The sequence below is a fragment of the Mesoplodon bidens genome (assembly GCF_964165515.1).
Source record: "Mesoplodon bidens genome assembly, chromosome: 3".
NCBI lineage: Eukaryota > Metazoa > Chordata > Mammalia > Artiodactyla > Ziphiidae > Mesoplodon > Mesoplodon bidens.
In genome coordinates, this window is record NC_138178.1 from 35886762 (window position 1) to 35901175 (window position 14414).

The 14414-nt window shown below is 48.1% G+C and overlaps 1 protein-coding gene and 2 pseudogenes across 4 annotated transcripts in view; 2 read left to right on the top strand and 1 right to left on the bottom strand.

Annotated features, from left to right (window-relative positions):
- Positions 1–14414, top strand: part of HOMER2 (homer scaffold protein 2) — a 107156-nt gene that overhangs the window by 57538 nt on the left and 35204 nt on the right. For both annotated transcript variants that reach the window (XM_081227342.1, XM_081227341.1), the window contains exon 3: positions 7481–7612. In XM_081227342.1, the coding sequence (XP_081083468.1) occupies positions 7481–7612 (132 nt within the window). The remainder of the gene's footprint in view (positions 1–7480; positions 7613–14414) is intronic.
- Positions 1617–4189, top strand: LOC308614225 (adiponectin receptor protein 2-like; annotated as a pseudogene). The gene has a single exon. The product of its transcript is annotated as an adiponectin receptor protein 2-like (transcript).
- On the bottom strand, positions 8957–11507 carry LOC308614645 (NADH dehydrogenase (ubiquinone) complex I, assembly factor 6-like; annotated as a pseudogene). The gene has a single exon. The product of its transcript is annotated as an NADH dehydrogenase (ubiquinone) complex I, assembly factor 6-like (transcript).

Here is a 14414-nt window from a genome sequence, read left to right on the forward strand (position 1 = left end):
AGAGCCTTTGGTGAATCATTAGGAGACAGCCAGGTCATTGCAAAGTCCGCAGAGAAGCAGCCTGACGGATTGCAAGAGCAGCACGGTGAAGGGAGGAGGCTTTCCTTTTTCGCCCTCCTGGCTGACCTCCAGTTTGTGGGATCTTATAGGTTGTGTTTGGTAAATGCCTGGGTACCTTGATGCCAGTGACAGAATGAAAGGTAGCCGTGCTGAACTGGGATCAAAGCAATCCCCCAGTAGAGCAGACATGTCAGTAGGGAATGAAGAGGACAGAGGCACTCCCACTGCAAAGTTTTGATGAAGACGTCCTGCAAGACTGGGAGTTTGTGTTCCAGGAGTGAGCAGACCTTTCGTCTACACTGGGTCTGTGGTGGTGAGCACCTAGTGCATTTGTATGGGTAGGAGGGACATCTTGGGGGTGGAAGTGAGGAGGTGGGACCTAGGGGACTGAGGCTTAGTTCTGGGCAGGTGAATGGACCCTGCTCTTGTGAGACTGGAGAAAATGAAGTAGGGTGGGTTTGATGGACTAAATTATAGGCTGGGAGTTCTAATACACCTCTGTACCCTCCACTCCCTGCCAACACACACATGATACAGGAGGGGAGGAAAGAGATGGGCAGTTAGTGAGAGGTCTGGAATCACTGCTTAGAGTGAGCACTGTGGGATCTGAGCACTTGAGGAATATCTGCAGCTAATCTTAGCTACCCATTTGAAGTCATACTAATCAACTGTATTGGCATGTTGAAGTTCAATTTTGCTTCTTGTTGTAAACAGCAACCTTATGAGAGGTTGCATGCTTCCCATAAACATTATAGAAAAATGTCACTTGAGACACATAGTAAATTGCATCTCCATAATTCAGCACTTCTGCTTTTGAGTAAGGTATATAGATGCAGCAGGCCAGTGTTTCTTCTGATGGCAACTAGAAAAAGCTGGATAAACACAGTTTAAAGACAACAGAGAACTGTAGAAACAATGAGGACTAGAGGGACTAAAATTCCAGAGAGGTGAGGACCACTCAGGGATGACAATCAGAAGGTCTTTTCTCTCTTGGGAGCATTTGTCAATCCTGGGTGCGGCCTGAAGACTGGGGCTTGGCCCATGTATAGGGATGCCGCTGGGACAAAGAGACACTAAGGAAACATTTAGCAGTGCACAGGGCTAGAGTGACAAAGGTGGAGATTTGAGGGGCTTCAAACCCATGGCTAGTTTTCCCCACAGGACATTTGCTGAATTCCAAGTCTGTGCCAGCATAATGAGTTAAACTGGACATTTCTGAAAGGCAGAGTAAAATTTTCCTCAGATTTACAGTGCTTAGAAAGCAAAGACCTGCCAAGGGGTCTGAGAAGAGAACAGTAAAGACATGAAAGCCCCAGAGGGATAGGGAATGGACACTGGGCATCTGCATACCCTTTTCACCTGGGGCACTCACTGATTCTAGAAGTAGCTAGGTGCTGAAAAGCCAGGTTTGGCTCCTGGGAAAGGTGACACCTAGGGAACAGAGAAACCAGCAGAGATTTTGGAACTTGAGTGACAAAATTGGAGACTTGAGTGGCCCAAATACATGGCTAGTTTCTCCTTCAAGGTTTGCCAGATTTTGAAGATGCATGGTTTTGGAAGGCTACAGAAGCTGAAAACCTGTGATAGACAGAAGTGAATCTCCTGCTCTCTTTCACGGAAGAGCAGATAAAGACCTGCCAGGTTCTCAGCTGAAAGCTTTAGAGGGCCTGCCCTAAAAACAGGGGCAAACCGGTGGCAAACTGAGCATTACCAGAACTGAAACCGAGCCCTGACCCTTAGTCACTGAGTTAGGGATTACCGATCTAGCCTACTTGCCTAGCAGAGGAGAGAGAAAACTCTATCTGTAGATGGTAACATCGTGTGAAGCCCTAACAGTTCTTTTATACCCATTTTCTACCATACAGTGAAAAAATTCCTGCATGCCTAGAATCAAGAGGGCAAAAATCAGATAATAGAAACAGATTCAAAGATAATCCAGACGTTTGAGGATTTAAAAATAACTATGAAAAAAAATAAAATTAATAAAATAACTATGAGTAATATATTCAAGGACATGTAGGAAAAAATGAACAAAATAGTTGAAAGGAAGGAGGATATTCCCAGAGATTTATATATTTTTTAAAAGAATCACAAGGACATTCTAGAACTAAAATAATACAAAGTCTGAAATTTAGAACTCAGTGGATAGGTTTAACAGCAGTTTGGATATATCAATAGCCAAGATGCGTAAACTAGAAGACAGATCAATAGAAAATACCCAAATTGAAATGGAGAGACCCAAGAATCAGGGGATGAAAACTGATAAGAATATACGCTGTGACGCTGGGTCGCGGCGGTAGCGGCGTGCAGCCCCTCTGCTCGTTTGGGGTCCTGGCAGCCGTGGTTCCGAGGAGCCTGAGACGCGTGGCAAGGCGGCGGCGAGCTCTGGGTCCACTCACTATCCTAAAAGTCTATCCTCCCAAGAAGAAGGAACAGAAAGACCTCTTTGTAAGAAAGGTGCAGGTATCCCATGAACAAGACAGCAGAAAACCGGCGAGTACAGCAGGACTCCAGAGCCAGATATAAGGCTCAGAAAAGGGCACCAACTTGATGGTACAAGGAGAGGTGACAATGGCATCCACCAAGGAGATTTGGAGCCTCTTGTAGAGGCATCTGTCCTTTCTTCCTATCATAAAAAAAGCTTGGAGAAAGGTCACTGCAATGATGGAACATCTCAGGAGGAAGAGGGGCTTATGGGCACGTCCCTCCTCTTACAAGCCCACCACGCCATGGAGAGACTGGAAGAGTTTGTGTGTAAGGTCTGGGGAGGTCGGTGGCAAGTAATGCCTCATGATGTGCTACCGACTGGCTCAAGGATAACGACTTCCTCTTGCATGGACACTGGCCCCCTGTGCCTTCTTTCCAGGCCTGTTTTAAGAGCATTTTCAGAATACACACTGAGACAGGCAACATCTGGCCACATCTCTTAGGTTGTGTATTCTTCCTGTGCCTGGGGATCTTTTATATGTTTCGTCCAGACATCTCCTTGGTGGCCCCCCTGCAAGAGAAGGTGGTCTTTGGATTATTCTTCTTGGGGGCCATTCTCTGCCTTTCTTTTTCATGGCTGTTCCACACAGTCTACTGCCACTCAGAAGGGGTCTCCTGTCTCTTCTCTAAACTGGATTACTCTGGTATTGCTCTTCTGATTATGGGAAGCTTTGTCCCTTGGTTTTATTATTCTTTCTACTGTAACCCACACCATGCTTCATCTACTTGATTGTCATCTGTGTGCTGGACATCACAGCCATTATCGTCTCCCAGTGGGACATGTTTGCTACCCCGCAGTATCGGGGGGTGGGAGCAGGAGTGTTCTTGGACCTTGGCCTGAGTGGCATCATTCCCACCTTGCATTATATCATCTCAGAGGGCTTCCTGAAGGCCGCCACCCTAAGGCAGATCGGCTGGTTGATGCTGATGGCCAGCCTGTATGTCACAGGAGCAGCCCTGTACGCTGCCCGCATCCCCGAGCACTTCTTTCCCGGCAAGGATGACATCTGGTTTCACTCCCATCAGCTCTTCCACCTCTTCATGGTGGCTGGCGCTTTCGTTCACTTCCACCGTGTCTCGAACCTCCAGGAGTTCCGCTTCATGATCGGCGGAGGCTGCAGTGAAGAAGATGCACTGTGATACCTGCTGGTGGCCGGGGACTGTGACCTTTAACCAGGGCCTGCGGTGCCTGCAGGCCTCCCTCACTGGCCGGTGACACCAGTAGCAGAGGAACCCCAAACCCTGGCAGCCTCGTGGGCTTTGTGACGCCCCAGGGCTCCAGGTGGTCCGCGACTGGGAAGAGAAAACAAAAATAAATCCCACCTCAGAGGTGGAGAAGAGGAGAGGTGGCCCAAACCCTGCCTTGTTCTTCAGTCTGCTGAGTGAGGGCACTGCAAGACCCTGGCAAACTGGCTTCTGATCCCAGTCCTGCTTCTTTGTAGATGCCGGGACAGTTTAGCTGGAGGCTCATTCTTTTCCCTCTTCTCTCCTTAAAACAATACGCAAACCAGTTTCGATGAACATTTATATCCTATAAGGGGTGGGGGTGTGCTTTTGGGAGAACAAAGAAATTAATGTAAATAAGATTTCTGACTTACTGTTTAAATAAAAATTTATATAAATGTTTTTTAAAAAAAGAATATAAACCATGTTGGACACGCTCAAAAGATCTGGCACACATGTAATGGGAATCCCAGAAGGAGAGGAGGGAGAATGGAGCAGAAGTAATATTCATAGAGAGAATGGTTGAGAATTTTCCAAAAACTGATGAATTTTCCAAAATTGATGAGTCTACAGATTTAAGAAGTTGAATGGGACTTCCCTGGTGGCACAGTGGTTAAGAATCCACCTGCCAGGACTTCCCTGGTGGCACAGTGGTTAAGAGCCCACCTGCCAATGTAGGGGACACAGGTTCAAACCCTGGTCCTGGAAGATCCCACATGCTGCAGAGCGACTAAGCCCGTGTGCCACAACTGCTGAGCCTGTGTTCTAGAGCCCACGAGCCACAACTACTGAAGCCCACGTGCCTAGAGCCCATGCTCTGCAACAAGAGAAGCCACTGCAATGAGAAGCCCATGCACTGCAACGAAGAGTAGCCCACCCCACCGCAACTGGAGAAAGCCCATGCGCAACAACAAAGACCCAACGCAGCCATAAATAGATAGATAGATAGATAGATAGATAGATAGATAGATAGATAGATAGATAGAATCCGCCTGCCAATACAGGGGACATGGGTTAGATCCCTAGTCCAGGAAGATCCCACATGCCGCGGAACGACTAAGCCTGTGCGCCACAACTACTGAGCCTGCGCTCTAGAGCCCACGAACCACAACTACTGAAGCCCGCAGGCCACAACTACTGAAGCCCAAGTGCCTGGAGCCCGTGCTCCGCAACAAAGAGAAGCCACCTTGGTGAGAAACCCGCATGCCGCAGCAAAGAGTAGCCCCCGCTTGCCATAACCAGAGAAAAGCCCGCAAGCAGCAACGAAGACCCAACACAGCCTAAATAAGTAAGTAAGTAAGTAAGTTGAATGAACCCCCAAGAAGCATAAATATAGATTTAGTTAATCATTGCCTTATGTAAGCAATACATACATTATATTCTTTTTAACCAGTTACTAGTTTTATGACCTTGAACAAGTCATTGGAGCTTGTTGAGCATCAGTTTCCCCATCTGTAAAAATGGGGATCAGATGAAAGACTGAAAAACTACCTTAGGAACTGTTAAGTTCTAAAGCAATCTAAAGATGACCAGTGGGCATCACCATTCTTATTCCAGCTTGACTGACAGTGGGACAGCCTGTTTGGGACAGGCTTCAGAGGAGTATCAGCCTCTGTCCTCTGCCTTTCAAGGGGGCTTCAGGGAGAGGGTGTGGAAGCTGACCTAGGGGCAGAGGTCTGTTGTGAGGAGCAGAAAGATTTAGAATGGGTGTGGTCATTGCTTTGCCCTCCCAGGATTCTGGTAATTGAGAGGTGATCAGGGTTGGCTTCCTGGGATCACATGATCCACTCTGATCCAGCTCCCAGCCACATGCCTTCCCTTGGCCTGCCTTGGTTCCACTCCATCGGTCCTGCCTGGGGCTGAGCCAGAACCCAGCCAGCCTTCGAGGTCCCAGACGCCTTACTTTGTACTTGCCTCTGGTTTAGATCTGCATTTTCCACACCTCCCTCCGCTGCCCCCATTTCTTTTTTTTTCTTTTTTTTTTTTTTTGCGGTACGCGGGCCTCTCACTGTTGTGGCCTCTCCCGTTGTGGAGCACAGGCTCTGGACGCTCAGGCTCAGCGGCCATGACTCACGGGCCCAGCCGCTCCGCGGCATGTGGGATCTTCTCAGACCGGGCCACGAACCTGTGTCCCCTGCATTGGCAGGCAGACTCTCAACCACTGCGCCACCAGGGAAGCCCTGCCCCCATTTCTTGATAGTGTCTGGTGACAGCAGGCAGAGCTCTTTACTAACTGTTGCGTTCAGTTATCTGAAGAACATGTGATAAAAGTGTCTTAGCTCACACAGTCTTGGGAATTAGAGGAACTAGCACAGGAAGGAAAAGCAACCTGGAGTGCGGTGAAGGCATCAGTACTTCATAGCTGGGGCAAGAACAGGAGCCATCATGTATAACATGAGAAGCACGTCATGCAGAAGTTCAGAATACAGGACTTTGAGTCAGACCATCTGGGTTTTACCTCTAGGCTTTGCTACTTGCCAACTCAGTTTCTCCTGTGAAATGAAGGTGGTAGTCATACCTCATAGGCTTGTTGTAAGGCTTAAGAGCTGATATAAGTAGTTTTTTAGTCTTCAGTAATTTAGTATTCAGGCTGCCAAGGATTTCTGCCAAGTGAGCCTGTTATTGATACTTTATAACACTGATCAGTTGTTTAGTGATTACTTACATGTCTCTACCCTCTTCCTGACTACCTGCAACTTGAAGACCAGGACTCTTGACTCCTTCCCCTTTGTGCCTTTGGTTAGTAGACTATCAGGCATATAATGAATGTTCAGTGAATGTTCGTTGAATGAATGAATGTACTGTGTGCTGGATATCATCCTTTTACCTCCACATTCATCCTCTACTCTTCTTCACCCTGCTCTGGTCCCTGAGGGGCCGACCCGCACATGACATCAGTGGGCTTGCGGGGCCTCTGGCTTCTGGTTGGGTTTGGCCAGTGGCGGGAAATCAGAATGGCCCAGGCGAGGGCATTTGTCCCACTGGCTCCCCCTCTTGTGAGGTCCCCATGTGCTGGTGTGTCCCTCAACAGAAGGTCTTCTCTCTCGTTAAGGCAGCCTGTGCTCCATGACTCTCTCCTTCCACGTCCCATAGCCTCTTCACCCCCTCATCCTTTAAAGCCAAGGAGAGGCAGCAGCAGCTAGCACCAGGTCGCTGCACTGTCCGTACACCCAGCTCACACCTGTCTAATTAGTCAGTAAATTAACCCTCCACAAATTATCCCAATTAGACTGTACCTTTTCTTTCCCGTGGGGAAGCAGCAAGCCCCCATTGCTCGTGGAAATTTTAAATGGTTTGAGCTGGACCCCGGGGGCTCTAGGCACTTAAAAAGGTAGGCAGCGTGGTTCTTCAGAGGATGTGTGACATGGCTGGCCGTTAAGGGCAATCGGATGTGCGACAGCTTTGGGGAAATAAGTAGCAGTTTTGGAAACTGTTCTCTACTTAGGAGAGACTTTCTCCCACTGATAACCTGTGAAATCTTATTTTAGGCTGACTCTCTGTTTTTAAATCTCTGAAATTGCCTGTTATCATGGCTGTGTGTATATGACTCAGCGTGGGATGTGCCAGGAGAGGAAGAACTCAGGACCAGATATAACAGTGGGGATGCAGGCTTTACCTACTAGCTTTGCCAACAGAGGAGTTTTTAAGGAGTTACTTTGGTGTCTAATTCAGTGTTTAAATGTCGACTCTTTGGGCTGTTTCGCTGCAGGTGATCATAAACAGCACAATCACACCCAATATGACTTTCACCAAAACATCGCAGAAATTTGGGCAGTGGGCCGACAGCAGAGCCAACACGGTGTTTGGTTTGGGGTTTTCCTCGGAGCAGCAGCTGACAAAGGTAATGTGGTCCTTCCTGCAACGCCGTGGGTGCCATGTCCAATGCTCTTCTCATTCAGTAGGTAATTGCCTGCTGAGGGATCCAGTGCTGCTACTACTGGTTGAGCAGATTCCTCTCTGGCCTTCAGTTTTCTCCCCTCTGGCGCTGCAGGGCTGCCAAACCAGATGACCTTTTAGAAACATCAGTTTCCTTGAAAATGGAAATGTTGTTTAGAGAAGGAAAACATCTCTAACAATGCTGCCTCACAGCCTGAGGTGTAGCCTCAGGACGCAGCTTTGCCAGCTGTTCCTTCCCCAGGTGTCCACCGGGCCCCTGCACCCAGGGTGTGTCTGACAGCCATCAGTGTCACTGACTGTGGTTGGAGCCCTCAGAGAGGGGGAGTAAGGTGATGCTCAGTAAGAGTTTTAAAAGGTTTCTGCTCCCAATTTCCAACATGCATGTGGGTGGAGGGTGGAGGGGTTCCCCGAAGCACCAAGCACTTCTCAGACCCCAGATGGGTGTCCTGCAATGCAACTCGATTCTGACACTGCCTACCTGGAGGAAGCATCCAATCCCTCAGGTGAAGGGCTCAGTCCTGCAGGACCCCCCCCAACTTCAGACTTCAGTTGTAAGCCCAGGGTGTCACCTGTGCTTCTGACTGACCGGCTATAGATCAGAGGTTCCAATGACCCCCTCCTAAGGTTCAGTTAATTTGCTAGAGCTGCTTATAGAACTCAGAGAAACATTTTACTTACTAGGTTACCAGTTTATTGTAAAGGGGTGTAACTCAGGAACAGCTGGATGGAAGAGACATAGGGCAAGGTATGTGGAAAGGACGGAGCTTCCACGCCCCTTCTGAAGTCTGCCACTCTCCCCAAATCTCTACATGTTCACCCACACGGAAGCTCTCCAAACCCATCCTTTTAGGGTTTTATGGGGGCTTTATTAATTAGGCATGATTGATGCCATCACTGACCACTGGTGACTGATTCAGCCTCCAGCCCTCTCCCCTCCCCAGAGGGACTGAAAGTTTCACCCCTCTATTCATGATTGGTTCCCCTGGCAACCAGCCCCCATCCTTAGGTCCTTTGCAAAAGTCACCTCATTGACATAAACCCAGTTTTGACGGAAAGGGGCTTGTTATGAATGATAAGATACCCATTTCTCCTTTATGGCTCCGAACTCAGAACTGAGGACAAGAGACCAAATATTGTGACAAAAGATGCTCGCATTGCTCTTAGCGCTCAGGAACTGTGAGCCAGGAACCATGGAGGAAGACAAGATATATATTTCTTATATGTCATAGGATCATAAGTTCTTAACTTGGAGTCCCCACAACCCTTAAAATGTCACACAGTGTTTTGTGTGTGTGTTGCTCTTTTTCTAGGGAGAGCGTTTATAGCTTTGCTTTGATTTCCAGGGGGTCTGGGACACACTCTGTGGATAGTTAAAAAGGTGTTGAGGAGCAGGGCATGACTGACCACAGACTTGGAGAAGCCCAAGGACCGAGGAAACGAACTGACCACCTCTGAGAGGCCTCGCCTAGCCGACTGAAGGGGCCAGAAGCTTATTTTAGGAGAATAGGCTTCCTTTTAGGATGGTGGAGAGTCCTGTGTAGGTATTGAAAATGTACTGGTTAAAAGCAAGACTGACTAGGGACTTGCCTGGCAGTCCAGTGGTTAGGACTCCATGCTTCCACTGCAGGGGACCCGGGTTCAATCCCTGGTCGGGGAACTAAGATCCCTCGTGTCTCGACGCAGCCAAAACAACAAAACAAAAACAAAAAGCAAGACTGCCTAGTTTATGTGACACAAGAACTTATTGGAAGCCTATCAGAGTATCTCAAGGAATCCAAGAGAGAGTTGAAAATCCAGGAAGGGCTGGAGCCAGGCTGGCTTTGGGAATCTTGGCTAAAGGAGTTCTAGACGGTCCAGCCTTGACCGTCCCACTGACTGCTGGGCAGGTGTTTATTGAGCTCCTGCTGTGCCGACACCGTGCTGGGCACCAAGGATGCAGAGCTGTGGTCCCGTCCCCAGAGGGCCTTACAGAATTCCAGACGCCTGGGGAATTGACAGAGCTGCTTAGTACAGACTTGGTTGCTTGGGTTCCCTGTGTACACTAAGGACTATTTTCACAGGGGGATTAAGCTGAATCAGGAAGCCACCCTGGCAGGAACTTGCTAAATGCACCTTTTATTTGTCCAGTGTGTGTGCATGTGTGTTTGTACACCACATACACACACATGCACATTTCTTTTTTTTTTTTTTGCCATGAAATTATTTTAATATCTTTTTCTCCATGACTGAATATACAAAGATAATGGAAGTAAAGTATTCTTCTGCTGTAAAGATGGGTGGAATATATCAAAATCCACTTGTTGAATTTTCTTTAAATAGTCCTCCAGAGCAACTGTCTGAAGGAAAGCAGGAAATGGTTTCACAGGAACACTTTTGTGGAAGGACCTAGCATGCTTTAGGTGCAAGTGTGCCTGGCTGGCCATGTCATATACCACATCTCTCACATTTTTATCTTGGCTCTTCCATAGAAAATCCTCTTGTGAAACACCGTGCAGCATACAAATGTCCATGGGAAGGAATACTCTTCTTCTACTACCATGATACGGCGTTGCTCTCAAGCAAGTTACAATGCCTTGTGCTTTTCCAATGTGACTTGTGGCATGATCTGCATGAAGGTCCTTTATACCCAATATTTCTAGTGTTAGATAAAGAAGAGAGCTCTGTGTGTTTTCAGCATAATTTTCCAGTTCCTGGATATTATGATATGCTTTGTCATCCAAATTTTTTTCTCTTTCATCAATGATTTTCATAAGCCATCTTTTAGTCAGATTATGTCTTTTGACAGCCTTCCATAGTTCAATGGCCGCAGGCTGATGTGGTGGACTGTCACAAGATATATCATCCACAGTTTTTTTCCAAAACTGCATTCTCGTCAGTCCAGTTGTTTTCTCAGAGACAGAGTCCTTAACCAGCCTGAGCCAGTTCCACATGGGAAGCTCTCAGTGCAGAGGCAGAGCTTCTGGATTCTGCAGGGAGTAGCAGGGAGCATGACTAGCCTTCATAATCTCGTTTCCGCAGTAGTCAGTGCCCGAGGCGCCAGGTCCGCTGACCACGGCCACGCTCCGCCCGGACGCTGCGGGCTCCGGGAGCCGCCGTGCGTGCGCCCACAGGCCCCTGGGCTGCCGGCAGCAGCACAGGCCGGGACACATGCACATTTCTAAGAGGCCTCCAGCCCACAGACCCAGCCACAAACAAGGCCCCTAAGGAAGGGTACCCCACAGCCTGTCCTCCTCTGCATCCCCACCTATGAGGATGCTGTTCCCTAGAAGCCCAAGAAACCCAAAATGACCTGCTGGCGCGCCACACATCCTCCTATGCCACCCACTCATAGAAGCATCCTTTCCTGGGTACTGAAATCTCCAGATCGCCAGGGCTCAGCAACATGGGGCAGGAAGCAAAAATCTTAAGGGTAGCTCGCGGGGTATAAACATGGGAGATGTCATCTCCATCCCTGATCCCTCAGTCCCTGGACTGCAGCTCTGAGGAGAAGCATCACGTCCCACAACTCTGCAAGATGTGGTGTTCTAGCAGGCAGCACAGCAGAGTTCTGGAAGGCCTGCTGCTTCTGCTGATAAGGTTTGTGGGAGGATCAAGAATCCTGCGGCAAGTAGACCTTGCTTCATTTCATTTGCAGAGAAGTTGGTTGGTTGGTTGGAGGTGGTGCTGTGTGGTACAGAAGGCATTAAGTAAGTTTGTGGGTCGGGGGGCCGGGAGGCCTGACAGTTCGTAGTATACGTCTGTCCCGGTGAGGGTAAATTACTGTGTGCTCTGGAGGAAGGGCCCAGCGTAATCAGCTTTCCACCAGGGAGCTGGCTGGTCACTTAGAAGTGTGATGCAGAATCAGGGCCTCAGGGTGGGTCACCGCTGTTGGCAGTTGATACTCAACGGGGCCAGAAGTCAGGGTGGCCATGACAGGAGTAAGTATTGTCAAGGCCACACTACATTCTCTCCCCGGCACCAAGGCCAGTGTGTCCATAAGCCTTTTGAGCAAGTGCCAGGCTGCCTGGGGAAGAGAATAACTGGGTATCCATAGAGCAGCCTTCCTGCCCTCTTTTTGCTGGAGGGTGGAGGCTTCAGAAGAGCATTGTCTTGGTCTGTTCAGGCTATTATAACAAAATACCATAGACTGGGTATTTAAACAACAGCCTCTCACAGTTCTTTTTATTTTATAATTAATTTTTATTGGAGTATAGTTGCTTTACAATGTTGTGTTAGTTTCTACTGTACAGCAAAGTGAATCAGCTATACGTATACATATATCCCCTCTTTTTTGGATTTCCTTCCCATTTAGGTCACCACAGAGCACTGAATAGAGTTCCCTGTGCTATACAGTAGGTTCTCATTAGTTATCTATTTTATACATAGTATCAATAGTGTATATATGTCAATCCCAATCTCTCAGTTCCTCTCACCCCCACTTTCCCCCTTGGTATCCATACATTTGTTCTCTACGTCTGTGCCTCGGTTTCTGCTTTGCATAAAAATGGTATAAGATCATCTATACCATTTTTCCAGATTCCACATATATGCGTTAATATATGATATTTGTCTTTCTCTTTCTTACTTCACTCTGTATGACAGTCTCTAGGTCCATCCACGTCTCTACAAATGACCCAATTTCATTCCTTTTTATGACTGAGTAATGTTGCATTGTATATATGTACCACATCTTCTTTATCCATTCCTCTGTTGATGGACATTTAGGTTGCTTCCATGTCCTGGCTATTGTAAATAGTGCTGCAATGAACATTAGGGTGCATGGGTCTTTTTGAATTATGGTTTTCTCAGGGTATATGCCCAGTAGTGGGATTGCTGGGTCATATGGTAATTCTATTTTTAGTTTTTTAAGGAACCTCCATACTGTTCTCCATAGTGGCTGTATCAATTTACATTCCCACCAACAGTGCAAGAGGGTTCCCTTTTCTCCATACACTTTCCAGCATTTATTGTTTGTAGATTTTTTGATGATGGCCATTCTGACCGGTGTGAGGTGATACGTCACTGTAGTTTTGATTTGCATTTCTCTGATAATTAGTGATGTTGAGCATCTTTTCATGTGCCTCTTTGCCATCTGTATGTCTTCTTTGGAGAAACGTCTATTTTCATCTTCTGCCCATTTTTTTTTTTGATATTGAGCTGCATGAGCTGTTTATATATTTTGGAGATTAATCCTTTGTCAGTTGCTTTGTTTGCAAATATTTTCTCCCATTCTCAGGGTTGTCTTTTTGTCTTGTTTATGGATTCCTTTGCTGTGGACAGCCTCTCATAGTTCTGGAGGCTGGAGTCTGAGATCAGGGAGCCAGCATGGTGAAGTCAGGTGAAGGCGCTCTTCCAAATTGCAGACTGTCAGCTTTTCACTGTGTTCTCACATGATGAAAAGAGGGCAAGAATGCTCTCTGCGGTCTCTCTTTTTTTTTTTTTTTTTGCGGTACACGGGCCTCTCACTGTTGTGGCCTCTCCCGTTGCGGAGCACAGTCTCCGGACGCGCAGACTCAGCAGCCATGGCTCACGGGCCCAGCCACTCCGTGGCATGTGGGATCTTCCCGGACCGGGGCACGAACCCGTGTCCCCTGCATCGGCAGGTGGACTCTCAACCACTGCGCCACCAGGGAAGCCCTGCGGTCTCTTTTATAAGGGCCTTGTTCCCAGCCATGAGGGCTCCATCCTTATGACCCAGTCACCTCCCAAAGGCTCCACCTCCTAGTCCCTCCCACTGAGGGTTAGGATTGCCTCATATGAATTTGAGGGAGACACAGACTTTCAGTCCATTGCAAGCATTCATGGGGAACGTGAACATCTCCAGGCTCTGGTTTGATTTGGGCCCATTGTTGTAGCCATTTCCCAGAACTCTTTATCACTACCCCTCCAGCTTGATTTCTTCCCAGTCCCTCCCGTGCAGCTAGGCCCTTAGCCATTTCCCCAGGGTTCAGTGTAGACTCCAGCTCCAGGTCACCTCTCCTGTGCACACCGGACAATGAGATGTTCCACGTCGTGCCACAGGGAGGATTTCCCTTTTCCATCATCCTCCGGACAACGGGAGGAGCACGAGCAAAATCCTGACACTGTGTGAGGGAAGCTGCAAACGGTTCACTGTTAACAGGGTGCCCAGGTGTTGGGGGTGGGTAAGGCTGATAGAGGCCAGCTGTCAGAACGCCTTCTGTGTCATGCCAGAGTTTCTGGACTTTATCCTATGGCCTGTGAAAGATTTTAAGCCAAGAAAGAAAATGATCAGATTTTCATTTTAGGTGGATTTTTTTTCTGGCATCAAGACAGATTAGCTTGTGTTAGTCCAGATCAGAGATGATGAGGGCTTGTGTAAGAGTTGGAGAGATTTAAGAAATACTGAGGAGCTAAACTGGTGGCACTCAGTGAGTCGATGTGGGAGGCAAAGACTGGGGTGGTGGTGGATGGATGATGTGATGCCATTGTCTGAAATGAGGAAGAGGAATAGGTGCTGTGAGGATCAGAGTGAATTTCTATAAAGTGGAAGCAAGTATGATGGTGATTTGTTGAAAGAAGAATTAACCAGAACCTCTGTCTGAAGTGGCTCTTGGGGATTGCATGCCTTTTCCCTCTGAAGTGCCTGGTGGGGAGAAGAGGGGTGGTGGGAGCAATGCCTCCCCTGCCAAGTGTCTCCTATCCAGACTGATAGGCCTGGAAGCCTCAGACTGCTGGGCAGGGTCAGATGGGGGGCTTCTGTCAGTGGCGGGGTCCTGGCTGGGCCCACCTTGGCTCAACTGCCCCTG